This window comes from Arabidopsis lyrata (assembly GCF_000004255.2).
Source record: "Arabidopsis lyrata subsp. lyrata unplaced genomic scaffold ARALYscaffold_2, whole genome shotgun sequence".
Lineage (NCBI taxonomy): Eukaryota > Viridiplantae > Streptophyta > Magnoliopsida > Brassicales > Brassicaceae > Arabidopsis > Arabidopsis lyrata.
The window spans coordinates 11041268-11053924 of record NW_003302554.1 but is presented as its reverse complement, the minus strand read 5'-3'; the positions used below and the strand labels follow the sequence as shown (position 1 = coordinate 11053924).

The window sequence follows — 12657 nt, the reverse complement described above, 5'->3', positions numbered from 1 at the left end:
AGGGGATAGGGGATCGCCTTGTCGTAAACCTCTGTTGGGAATTATATGTCCTCTAGGTTCCCCATTTAATAAAACCTGACACGAAACTGAACTAACACTCCACATAATCCAAGAGATCCAATTTGAATTGAATCCTAAACGAGTCATAACCGCTTCTAGAAACTCCCATTCGATCCTGTCATACGCTTTGCTCATATCTGTTTTAATTGCCAGGAAATCCGTTTTACACATTCTATTTGTCCGTAATCCATGAAACATTTCCTGAGCAAGCAAAATATTATCTGTAATAAGTCTACCTGAAACGAAAGCCGATTGTGTTTCAGAAACTAGCCGTGGTAAAATCTTTTTCAGCCGCAAACATAGAATTTTCGAAATTATCTTATAACTCACATTGCAAAGACGTATTGGCCTAAACTCTGCCATCCTTTGAGGCCTTTCGGTTTTTGGAATCAAACAAATATTTGTTTCATTAATTCTCTTATCAAAACTACCTGTTCTGAGAAAATCTCTAACCAAACCAACCAAATCTGCCTTTAAGGATTGCCAATACCTTTGATAAAACAAAGCCGTCATACCATCTGGGCCTGGTGTTTTTTCTGGGTGCATAGAAAATAAAGCTTTCCTAACTTCAGCTTCTGTAACCTCTTTGGTTAGCTCCCTATTCATATTTTCCGTAATAATCGGAGACACTTCTTGTACCATCTCAGCGATTCCATCTATATTGGAAACCGTAAAGAGATCTTTAAAATAATTAGTTGCTATCTCCACCATTCCTGATTCTGATTCCTCCCAAACATCATTAGGACCATATAAACCTGATATCTTATTCCTTGCCCTTCTTTTTTTTTGTGGAGGCATGAAAGAATTTGGTATTTTTATCTCCTACTTTTAACCAAAAATTCCTACTTTTTTGTTTCCAATAAATTTCCTCCTCATGGTAGGCTTCTTTTAATTTATTTTCGATTCTTTTTATCTCCTCTTGCGGAATAGAATCGTCATTCTTCGCTTCTTCCAAAGCCAACTTAAGGGAAGAAATATTTGCCTGGCCTGTCGGGAAATTATTTTTCCTCCACCATGAAATGGAGTTTCGACAATTTTTAATTTTATCCACAAAAACAGGAATTCTAAAATTTCTTGTTCGATTCAAACCTGAATCTATGGCCTCTGAAAGGCCATCCTTCCCAATCCATCTCTTATCAAATCTAAATTGTCTTTTTTTTCTTGCCAAAGATTTTTCACAACTCAATAGAATTGGTCTATGATCAGAACCAATCATGTCCAGATAATCCACTTTTGAATATGGGAAAAAGTTATGCCAATCCTCATTTCCCAAAGCCCGATCAAGTCTACATCTCACAATTTGTTGGTTTCTATTACCTCTCCATGATAGTTGTTCACCATAGCATGGGAACTCTAACATACCGTTATGTTGAATCATTAGGTTAAAAGAAACAAAAGAAGCACACTTAAGTTTTGGTTTTTCAAAAATAACATAAAACTAAAATTTAACTTTCAACCTCTAACACTAAACTGTAAATCCTATACCCTAAATATAAAATAGTCAATCCAAACCTAAAAATTTAAATTCTAAACTCTTGAAAATCAATTTTTGTGTTTGTGGTATGCTTGCAAAACTAAAACTTTTAGTAATATTTTTGGAACATTAGATTAATACTGGTATTTTCGGTAACAAGACTTGAAAGTGCACTATTTTGAGGAAATTCTCAAAATACTGGAAGCATATGTACGTATGAAATATAATATCTTATAACGTAACTCTTAACCGGCACGCCATAACCTATTTCTACAAAACTAGGGTTTTATTTCTATAGAATCTATTTCTAGAAAAACTAAATAGATTCTTATATTAGGGTTATTTGTCGATTATTTTTATAGAATCTATTTCTGTAAAAATTGAATAAATTCTTATCTTTCTTCATGCTGCATGCTACTCATCTTGGACAAGCTTGAATATGTTACCTGACTAGTTAGCTGCTATTGTTGTTGACTTCAACTAGATTCTAATGGAGGAACTGACATATTCGGTATTACTATTATTATTGATATTTCATAAATCTATAAAATTAAAATTATATGAAACTAGAATTATTATTGATAATTTTCCCAAAGAATCTAAAAGTTAAAATTTTATATCAGAATTCTTGGCATGTAATTGTTTCAACCATTTTTTCTTTTATCATATACATATTTAATTTTTTTTTACATTATGCTATATTTTTTTCAATAAATGTTATAGCACCGAATATTTAGTCACCGGGGCTTACAATGTTGTGTTCAAACATGTTTTTTTTTCCACCAAATTCTTGATTAAATTAGAAGGATACAAGACAAGTGAGCGTATTTGTACATGACCAAATAGCGAGCTTGAAAATTAAAGTACAAGAACAGACAATAATTAAACATAGGGACACAAGTTTGAAAAACTTGATAGGAGACCCGATTTATAATTGTTTAAGAAATTGAAAAATTGCTTCTACTCTTTATAACTTTTTGTTTAATATTTTTTATTTATGATCGCATCTTTTTATCCAGATTTTTTCTAATAATAACATAAATCTTAATAAATAATTCTGAGGATTATGTCTATTTATCATAATTTTTTCGTAAAAAATATTTTGATTATTATTAAAAAATTATTTTGCAAAGTTATTTCAATTCATTATACTTTTTCGTTTGATATTTCTTTCTTTAGAAATTTTTGAAAAACATTTCCCCACAACATGGCGGGGGATTTGAATCCTAATAATAATAATAATAATTTTATTATTATTATTATTATCATATTTAAATAAAAAAATTAAAAAAGTTTTGGGGTTAAACTTTCTTTTACTTGTGATATTTATTTATTTATTTATTTATTATGTTTAAGTCATGTTGAGTTATAGTGTAACAAAAGCTGCCACCTTTATATAAATTTATAGAATATGTACCACATGAAAAATTTCGGAAAAAATTTCTAATATTCCGAAACACAACTTTTTATTTTGCAAAACACAAACGCAGAAAAAAACAAACAAACAGTCAGAAACACTAATCAAGTTCAACAGTCTCTCCATCAAACAAGTTCCAAAGTTGTTCAACATCAAATTCCAAAGTGGCCCCGTTTTCTGTTGTCGTTGCTTCTGGACCCAGTGCATCTACCTCGTGGCTCTCTAGTAAACTCTTCAACCACATATTGTCTTTATCCATTAGATTTTTATACACAGACTCATAATTCTTCTCATCTTCGCCACATATGATACTACTTTCACAAACATAATTGTTATTGAGTCCAGAGCATGGAGGAATAACATCAACTTTTGGAAAGCCATTGAGATGGCTACATGCGTTTTTAACGGAGAAGGATCGAGGTCGAGGCTTTAAAACTTCGATTTTTTGGACAGGTGTTGTAGGAGGGGAAGTAATGTTTTTCGTTTTCATTTTGGAACTACAAAAAAGTTCATGCCTCCTACTCAAATGGGTGTTCCAGTAATTCTTAACATCATTTGCGGTACGATCAGGCAATCGACCAGCAATCAAGGACCATCTAAGCATTATGAAACAATATACATGTATAAGATAAATTATTACTATTAGTACTTATGGGTACTGAAATAAAAAGAATCAAGTAAACAGTGTCTACCTATTTCCTAGAAGCTTATGGAGGCGAAGAAGAAGATCAACTTCATCAGTGCTAAATTTTCCTCTATTGATACTTGGCTTCAAATAGTTTAACCATCTTAGTCTACAACTCTTCCTGCATCGATTTAGCCCTACAAAACCAATAATTGACATTAATTATCATGAAGAATCTATGCGCACCAAAATATATATAATATATTTTTCCCACACGTAAACTTGTTTTCGTACAGAAATTTCCACGGAGTTTATTTACTTAAATGCAATATGTATAACTTGTTTTCTTTAATTTTAAATTATAATCTTCGTTCAGGTCCAACATAAATATGAACAGAATAAATAATTGTCATGAACAACCTTTAAAAGCATGAAAAAAGGAGTTGTTCCGTAAAACAAAAAGGAAAAAAATGATATTATTTAATTTGCCGAGAGACAGAAGAATATTCGTAGTGATTATATATATGTGTGTGTATCTAACATACCAGCTCTTAAAGGAACTTGGTGCCATTTGCCTTCTCCATACTTATCAATACATTTCCTCAAGAGACTATCTTCTTCAGCAGTCCATGCACCTTTCGTCAACCCATTGGAAGTAGCCTCCATGGAACAAATATAGATATTGAAAGTATCTATCCAAATTATTTAAAACAATATATAGGAAAAAGGGTCAAGGAAGAGGGTTTTTATTGTGGCTTCACAAATCCATGCAGGAGTTGTAGTGAATGTGAGTGTCCGGGCAAAATTATATATACAAGTGAGAAGAGCTTTGATGGTATCCATATTTCATGTTTGAAGATATAGGGAAGTGACGTGCATGTTTGATATCCACCTTTCATATTTTACATGTCTTGTATTATTTTCTAAGTAACTTTTTGGTTACTGACTAAGACTAGATAAAAGGCTCATGGCATCTAGTGACTAAGGGAGTTTCTTCATCCTTTTTCAGTACATGAAAAAAAAACTGTTTCTTAACAAAATTAGGAGAAAGGAAGATTAATGATTGATGGCTGATGGTTTACATGATTACAAAAGAGAAAGCACTTTCATGCACAATAAATAAAACAGAATAGAAAAATAAGTTTTCTCTTTCTTTTTCTTTCATTTTACAAACTTTTGGAGAGTTTTTCTTTACTGCAAATCTTACAAACCTTAAGATTGTTCACAAAATCATATTTCTCCTTATCTTTGTTACATGTGATACTATCATCTTTGTTGTTTACTTTGCCAAAGCCAACTTCTGGCCGCCAGTTGAGCCAGCTGAAGTTGTTATAGGATTGAGGTAGAGGCTTTATAACAACTACTTTGGATTGGCGAGTTAGCTGAACAAGTACTTTCTCTCTTTCTCGCTTTGCTCTTACAACACGAGAAATGGGTGTTCCAGTAATTCTTGACATCATTAGCTGTCCTACCAGGCAATCTACCGGCAATCAGTGACCACCTAAAGCATGCATTCGAACAATTTGTATTGGACCGTTACATTATGTAAATAATATAGATTTGTGTCTAAGGAATATAAACCTGTTTCCTAGAAGCTTATGAAGGCGAAGGAGAAGATCAACTTCGTCTGAGCTAAAGTTTCCTCTTTTGATACTTGGCTGCAAGTAGTTCAACCATCTTAGTCGACAACCCTTCCCGCATCGGTTTAACCCTACATAACCCTTTACTCTTATCAAGACAAATCTATGAACAGAAACATATAGAGTATGTACACTGATTTTCTCTTTGTAGCTCAGTTACTAAAAGAAAAACAAATAAACGAGAGGGTTTACCGACTATATATCTTTAGTGTTAGATACACTTTCTTATATAAGTTCACCATTTATGATAACAACACACAAGAAAAAAGAAATCAATCAATCATTGAGTCACTTGTTAATTAATTAATTTATTATTTTCAATCTGTAAGTTAATCGAAGAGAAATAAGAATATAAGTAGCTAATAAACTATATAGATAAATAATATATATATAACATATACCAGCTCTTAAAGGAACCTGGTGCCATTTGCCTTCTCCATACTTATCAATACATTTCCTCAAGAGAATATCTTCTTCAGCAGTCCATGTACCTTTTCTCAACCCATTTGAGGAACTCTCCATGTCCCAAAGATAAATATTAGAAGAATCTAGTCAGGGTATATATCGTGGCTTCACAAGTCTTTGGAGGATCTTTGAATAATGTGAGTATGTGAGCGAATATGTATATATATACACGTGAAGGGTATAAGGAAATGACGTGCATGTTTGATATCCACATTTCATGTTTTTGATGTCGTGTTTGCTAAGTTAATTTGTTAATTATGTTACTGCTACTGATTTGGACTAGAAAATGGTTCATAGCACTTAGATGGTCTCTTTATTTCTGTTATTCCATGCAGAAGAAATATAACATTATACATTATATGTTAATAGTATGGATGTATAACAATAAGCTCCATTAGTGTAGTTCGGATATTATTATAGTTTGACAGATATTTGGAGGTTTTTCTACACTGCAGATCTAAAAAACCTTTGAACTTTCTTATCCATAATTTAAAATATTTGTCTAAATATGTTTTTAAAAATTATGCTAAAAACTATTGTACGAAGTGACTATGATTTCTCTATAGAATTAATAAGTATATAAAAGCGAAGGTAAAAATAACTAGAAACCAACTGAAATATAATAAGGAACAAAAGGAAACTTGAACAAATTAATACATTTTAAAAAGAAAGAAGTACTGGATGACTTTGTAATAGCATCTCCAAACAACCTCTATTTTTGTTTTTAACTTTGTTAAATTAAAATCTACTCAAACTCACTTTTATTTTGATCTCTAAAATATAGATTGCTATTTTTTTATTTAATTTATAAAAGAACTCTATTTTTCTTGAGTTATTTACAAAAAAAGTATCAGAACCCAGATGCCCTTCGGAAATAGGCACTCGACGATATGCTGTTCTGAAATAGGCACTCAAACAGTTCTCTCTCCTGTCAAAAAGACGCTTATGTCCTATCTTTGATGATGTCATCGCAAGGGTTTTTAACGTTTTGAGCAAATATAGCTTTTATTTATGGTGAAAAAAAAAAACAGATTTGAAATAATATATTGACAAAATATTCATCTTTTACTATGGAAAAATACAGAGATCGTGAATAAAACAAATATGTCAATGATGGACATACTATAAATGTCTTTTTTATGTGTAAGTAATTTTTTTTATATCGTTAAAAAAATTATAAAACTATTTGAAATTTGTAATAAGTTTTTTTTCTTTTGCATAATTCCTTAATCGAATTGGGTAAACCCATCTCTCGGCTATGATTTAGCGTTTTTTATTTATTTATAATATTATCATTTGGTAAAAGAGTTACTGTAGTTACATTATTGTGTTAAATTTTCTCGTTTTTTGTTTTTTTATTAATTGTGTGCCGTAAATAAATTGGTTTGGGTTCACCAATTTTTGACTACGGTTTAGTAATTTTTCCCATTTTTGATATTAGCCATCTCGTAAGGTGATTAATGCATTATCGTTGAGAGGATTTGTTTTTTTCTCATTTAGAATATTGCAATCTCATAAAGTAGTTAATGAATTGTGTTTGGGTTCCCTTTTTACAACTTAGGGTTTAGATATTATGTATAGATGATATACTGTAAAAGAAAGTGTGGATTCTCTAGTCTTCAACTAGGGTTTAAATTTTTTGTTCTTTTATATTATTGTTAGAACATCGTGTTTGTATTTTCGAGTTACTATTAAGAGTTTATCTTCTTCTTTTTTATTGATTTCCAATTCTAATCCTAGGGTATAGGATTTTCACTTTTTATATATTTTCGTTTTCTTGCTCGCTATATGCATAGCATACTGTCGTTGAAATGGTTTGGGTTTAGTCGTCCAAATATAGGGTATAGTGTTTTAACAAAATTTCACTTTTACACTTTGTCGTTTAACGGTTTGGATTTACGTTTTACTAGCCGTTAATAAGGATTTAGCGTTTTTTCTACTATGCATTTAAAGTATGTTTTTTTGTAGAGAAAATCTAATTAATATCATTAAAACATATGTTGTTGTCTAAACCGAAGTTTTTTTTTTTTTTTTTTGAATTACTAAGAGGTTTTCGATCTAGGTCCGTACATCCTCTTAGAACAAAGACCAGAAGCATTTTATATGTTCTTCTCCCAAATACTAAAACGAGTTTTTATAAAATATAAGATATGATTTTCCACCGTCTGTAACATAATTGTGTACTTAACTTTTAAAAGATAAGTCATTAACAATTTTTGTGAACAAAACTTAACTCTGACTTTTGTCCATGATGATTTGTGGAGAATCCTTGCATGTTGACGGGTTTCTGTATTGGAAACTAGAATTTATCAAACAAACAAAAAAAAAATCATACTACCCACGTCATCTGATATTTGCACCCATATGAAGAGGGGTGAAATGGTCATGAACAGAGTCATATATTAAACGCCAACTTGGCAAAGTGGCTAAATCTGAAGTTCTTAAGCAAATAATGCCTATTTTCATAAGTCTCTCATTTTTCTTCCATAATAGTGTTAAGACTTTTTTTTATTTGCAAAGTAATCATTTAACTTTTTATTTTTTATTTATGATTACAATAAATAAAATTAATATTTGAGTTGATTTTAGAGGATATGGTATATATATCTATTTGAGACTACTATTTATAAAAGATAAATTATATACTTATAAATATATAAACTATATATATTTTATGTTTCATTATTCCATAATAATTACTTAATACTTTGGTAATAAATTTATTTTTTATTATATAATTCCTTACAACAACAAAAAAAAAACATACATCGAAAATGGCCTAAGAAGGTGAGAAACACCATCGCTCCACTATACCATATTAGGTATAGGTACGAACCCTTTAGAACGTAGCCCTTTACGAGGCCTTCATAAAAATAATGCTATCCCAACTTTATGCAAGGCCCACTTATGATGTTTATGTATCTTTAGGATGTCATATATATTGTTTTGGAGTCAATGTTGCATCTCTGATCAAGTGTGCTAAAAAATCAAATGGACACCCACTAAAGATTGTTTGAAAGTTGGAAAATGCAGAGACAAGATTGTCCAGTTGAAAAGAGAAGTTCTTATTCCCTAATTCTACCTAAAATGCAAGGCAAATATGTAGCAAAAAAGTATTTATGTACAAGGAACAATCATATGAACTACGAATGATGATTATTGTTTTTTAATTTTTTTCCTAAAACGAACTAGAATGACGAGTTTGAGATAAACAAACCATGATCAAAGCAATTCAACAAACATGTAGAAGACTAAACGGTTGAGCAAGGATATTAAAAAAATTGGTACAATGGGCAAGGCAATCGGCAATTATATATTAAATTTTTTTTTTTTTTAAACCAAATCATATATATGAAAGGAGGCTATCTCTCTCCATCCTTCCGCCACGTCAGCATTTTTGGCTCTTCTGAAGATGACACATCAGCTTTTTATTCGTCCAATAAAAACATTTCATTAATACACATCAGCTTCTAATTATAAGTGTCAAATGGAGTAAACAAATAGCCCATGACGGATGGGCCATATGTGTTTTAGAATCTATTAGAGTGGAATATTAATGGGTCGAGCCCATTTCAGTGATGGCTTAATGCTTTTAAACCCAACAAATATTCTAATTCCCCACAAGATTTTAACAAAATAAATCTCTCTCACTCTCTGCTCGATCGTTCAATATGAAAGAAGAAGAATCTCAAGGCAAATTTCTCGACTTCGTAAATTCCATTCTTCATAGTCTCCCTTTCTGTACATCATATTTCTTTAGAACAAACGTTTTCTACCTTCTAACTGTCAGAATGGAGGCCACGATAGAAGTTACACAAAAACATATTCACACTCTCAGCTTACGGGATTACAAACTTTCACTACTATAAACTCTATAAATACTCAAACAGACATTGTTTATACCGGATTATATGTGTTTCAGACAGCATCAATAAATATTTACCAAGGTGCAAGGAACATAAAAACGATACAGAACCACCATCATGTACAACCTACACGGGAATTACAAAATGAAAACATCAGATACAACTCAAGTTGACAATATCGATATACACAACATTGAATAGCTACTCACCTGAATTATCACTGAGGTGGTGCTATTTGGAACAACTTTCAAAACACAAATACTCTGTAACGTCCTTTTGAGTATCGTTTTATACTCCCTTTCAACTTTTCCTATCAATATTCAAAGCAAAAGTAATTCAGATCTAAAAACAAGAATCACCTGTACGACATACTCAAGCAACAAAACAAGCCTTCTTCTGAACAACGAAACGCATTTACGATTACCAATCTATCCGGCTTAAGGCTTCCATATGACTTCAAAACAAGCCTTCTCAGCATTTTCGTTCTTCTTTGTTCCTGCTTTAGGTCTGTATTCTGCAGCTAGAAATTTTGTATCCCTTGAAAATATAAATGAGAGAGTTCAATGAATCCCATTCAAAAAGGATAAAAAAACTATGTACCTATAATAGATATTGATAAAGCTGATAAAGTACCTTCTGACCAACTAGCAGAGCCATGAGGACGATGAAGGATATTACGGGAACAAGCAAGAGGTCTCAACTGACAAGTAAGTCTTTTTTTGGGTTATATTTCAAATCAGAAAATAGATCTAATCTTAAAAATTGTAACTACATAAGATAGTAGTTTTATTAACTACATAATAACAAATAAAAAATAAACATAAATTAGCAAGAACAATCAATAATTTTTTCTTCACAATTTTCAAAACAAATCCACGCGTAGCGTGGGTATTCATCTAGTAACATTATAAAAAGACTCAAACTCCAGATATGGAGGAGGGAATACAGGATAATAGGCCAGCTTTTGCTAAAACATCAGCTCCACAGTTTTCAGCCCTTGGAACAAAGTGAACAGAACTAGACATAAACATAAAACGAAAGAAATCCGCTAATATGCCATCTACTTCGTTTGCGTGGCCACCGGTATTGGCCAGAAGAACAAGCTCCTGACAATCCGAAATACAAGCCAGCCTTGATACACCCAATGTTAAAGCTGCCATGATAGCCGCCTTGAGAGCTAGTGCCTCCGTTACAAGAACAGAGGACACAAAGGGTCTTGAAAAAGATCCATGGTGGATCTTTCCGTTGAGTGGGTCCTTGAAACACCAGCCCAACCCACAGCAGATCGAGGATTGTAACCATGCTGCATCCGAGAAGCTCAAGAACGCTTCCACCTTTTGTGATGATAGCTGGATTGGTTGGGACTTTATAACCCAGCCGTCCTCTTCCGTGAGGCCTAGTCCTGCACACAACCCATCAACAACACAAAGAACGCCAACGCTTCTTCTAGGGCCTGCACTATTCAAATCCAAACCAAAACCAGAAACAGTAATCTCCAAAAAATGTCTACCAAAAAGCCATCTCTCAAGAGACATTACAACCATTCTAGCAAAGATTTGGTCAAATCTGAAAACATCCTCATACTAAGGTACTTGAAACTGATGAATCCTCATACTGAGGTAATAGAGAACTAACAAAAGGCTGTTATTAGGCCTATGCACCCTACACCAAAGGGTCACAAATACCATACCTTTCGACGTCATGTAAATAGGGAGGAGAGCCCATGAGGGCTGGGGTTGCCCGTTGAAGAGAGAGCCGGTCTGAATCCTTTGGCACACGCAGTTCATGACGATTCCAGCCCACGAGCTACCTACAGCAGTCGGGGCACACGGGAAGGCAACATACATGTCACTTGAGGACACGCAAGGCTGAACCAAGCCCATCCAATCCCAGGAGTTCACGGAGAGAGCGAGGTTGCATAAGACGACATCAAGACTTCCAGGGGTGACGGAGGAGAGAATCGCGGTGGGGACAATCGAAGGAGCTTGAACTCGAAACTGGCAATCACTCAGCCAAAGTAAAGATGTCAACACAAGACTAGACAAATCGAGACAAAATCCGCATATTGCGGTAAAAGATCGCATCAAAGCGATAAAGGCGCTACAAGAGAGCACAATTATAGACTCAAAAGAATCCAAGCCCATTGAAACTGAATGAGCTAAATTAGGTCTCATCAAACCCGGTGACTGAGAGAAGGAGGATGGAGAGCCATAAATGACGGAGGAGCTCGCCGGCTGGGTACAAGAATCAACAAAAGTGAAGCAGATCTGAAAGTCTGGTGGATCCGGTGGATTCGGCGGAGATGGAGGCTCCGGCGGTGGTGCACGAGGGGGCCTCAGAAGGAGGAAGGCGACCGAAGACAACGGTAAGCAACGAGAGTGGCTCGCATTGGAAAGAAAAAGGGAAGTCATCTCAAGTGAAAGGCTCGCCGGAATAGTTACGTCACCGGAAAAGGAGCTTCACCGAAGAGATCTCACCTTAGAAGAAGCACCAATCAGAAAGGAAGGCAGTCGGAAGAGCATCGTAGGTGAAGGAAACTCATCTCGACCAAGGCTTGCGGCTACCTTGGTTATTGTGCCTGGGAGAAAAGTTTTTAGGGCGAACTGATTTATGTAAGATGAGTGGCAATTATATATTTAAAACCAATTCATATAATGATAGAACAAAAACATTAAACTCTTTGTTCACAATAGCGACCAAAGGGCTAGAGAGATGGGGGAGAACGGCGACTTTAGGGTTTTCGCACTTTGTGGGCAAGACGATACCATGACGGATATTAGTGAAAGGGATCAACCTCCAGGGGATCCACCAGACAGAGGTGAGTCATGGGTGCGTAAGGTAAAGGGAGGGAACGCAGGCGGGATGCCGAGTCCGGAGAGAGTACTAGATGACAAGTTTGTTGCGGAGAGGATGCACTTGACATTTCCGGATGGAGAGGATGGTGAGCCAGTGATCATGATCGGAACAGAGGTGTTAGATGCGATGAACGGGATGTGGAAACAGTGTATGATTGTGAAAGTTCTAGGGCGGAACATTGCAATCTCTGTGTTAAACCGAAAGCTAAGGGAGTTGTGGAAACCGAAAGGAGGGATGTATGTGATGGATCTTCC

The 12657-nt window shown here is 34.0% G+C and overlaps 3 protein-coding genes and 2 pseudogenes across 3 annotated transcripts; 1 reads left to right on the top strand and 4 right to left on the bottom strand.

The window, feature by feature from the left end:
• Positions 1 to 2956: 2956 nt before the first annotated feature.
• Positions 2957 to 4578, bottom strand: LOC9323099 (transcription factor MYB114). Its single transcript, XM_002886988.2, has 3 exons — positions 4122 to 4578; positions 3644 to 3773; positions 2957 to 3547 (listed from the first exon to the last, which is right to left on the bottom strand). The coding sequence occupies exons 1-3, from the start codon at positions 4240 to 4242 to the stop codon at positions 3052 to 3054; spliced, it is 747 nt and encodes a 248-aa protein (XP_002887034.1). The 5' UTR covers positions 4243 to 4578; the 3' UTR covers positions 2957 to 3051.
• An 86-nt stretch (positions 4579 to 4664) lies between these two features.
• Positions 4665 to 6003, bottom strand: LOC9323098 (annotated as a pseudogene).
• A 3477-nt stretch (positions 6004 to 9480) lies between these two features.
• Positions 9481 to 10453, bottom strand: LOC9323097 (exosome complex exonuclease RRP46 homolog). Its single transcript, XM_021010049.1, is given in 5 exon segments — positions 9481 to 9673; positions 9757 to 9857; positions 9972 to 10085; positions 10181 to 10260; positions 10425 to 10453. Coding segments are annotated over 5 exon segments (444 nt in total). The 3' UTR covers positions 9481 to 9553.
• On the bottom strand, positions 10454 to 11832 carry LOC9323096. Its single transcript, XM_021034199.1, has 2 exons — positions 11238 to 11832; positions 10454 to 11000 (listed from the first exon to the last, which is right to left on the bottom strand). The coding sequence occupies exons 1-2, from the start codon at positions 11719 to 11721 to the stop codon at positions 10465 to 10467; spliced, it is 1020 nt and encodes a 339-aa protein (XP_020889858.1). The 5' UTR covers positions 11722 to 11832; the 3' UTR covers positions 10454 to 10464.
• On the top strand, positions 11828 to 12146 carry LOC110230683 (annotated as a pseudogene).
• Positions 12147 to 12657: the final 511 nt, after the last annotated feature.

Excerpts from the sequence above, each read along its gene's own strand:
- LOC9323099 (XM_002886988.2), bottom strand. The coding sequence starts at position 4,242 with ATGGAGGCTACTTCCAATGGGTTGACGAAAGGTGCATGGACTGCTGAA. Across the intron at positions 3,774-4,121 it reads CCAAGTTCCTTTAAGAGCTG|GGCTAAATCGATGCAGGAAG; the intron begins GTATGTTAGATA and ends TTGGTTTTGTAG. Across the intron at positions 3,548-3,643 it reads CATAAGCTTCTAGGAAATAG|ATGGTCCTTGATTGCTGGTC; the intron begins GTAGACACTGTT and ends CATAATGCTTAG.
- LOC9323096 (XM_021034199.1), bottom strand. The coding sequence starts at position 11,721 with ATGAGACCTAATTTAGCTCATTCAGTTTCAATGGGCTTGGATTCTTTT. Across the intron at positions 11,001-11,237 it reads TATTTACATGACGTCGAAAG|GCCCTAGAAGAAGCGTTGGC; the intron begins GTATGGTATTTG and ends TGAATAGTGCAG.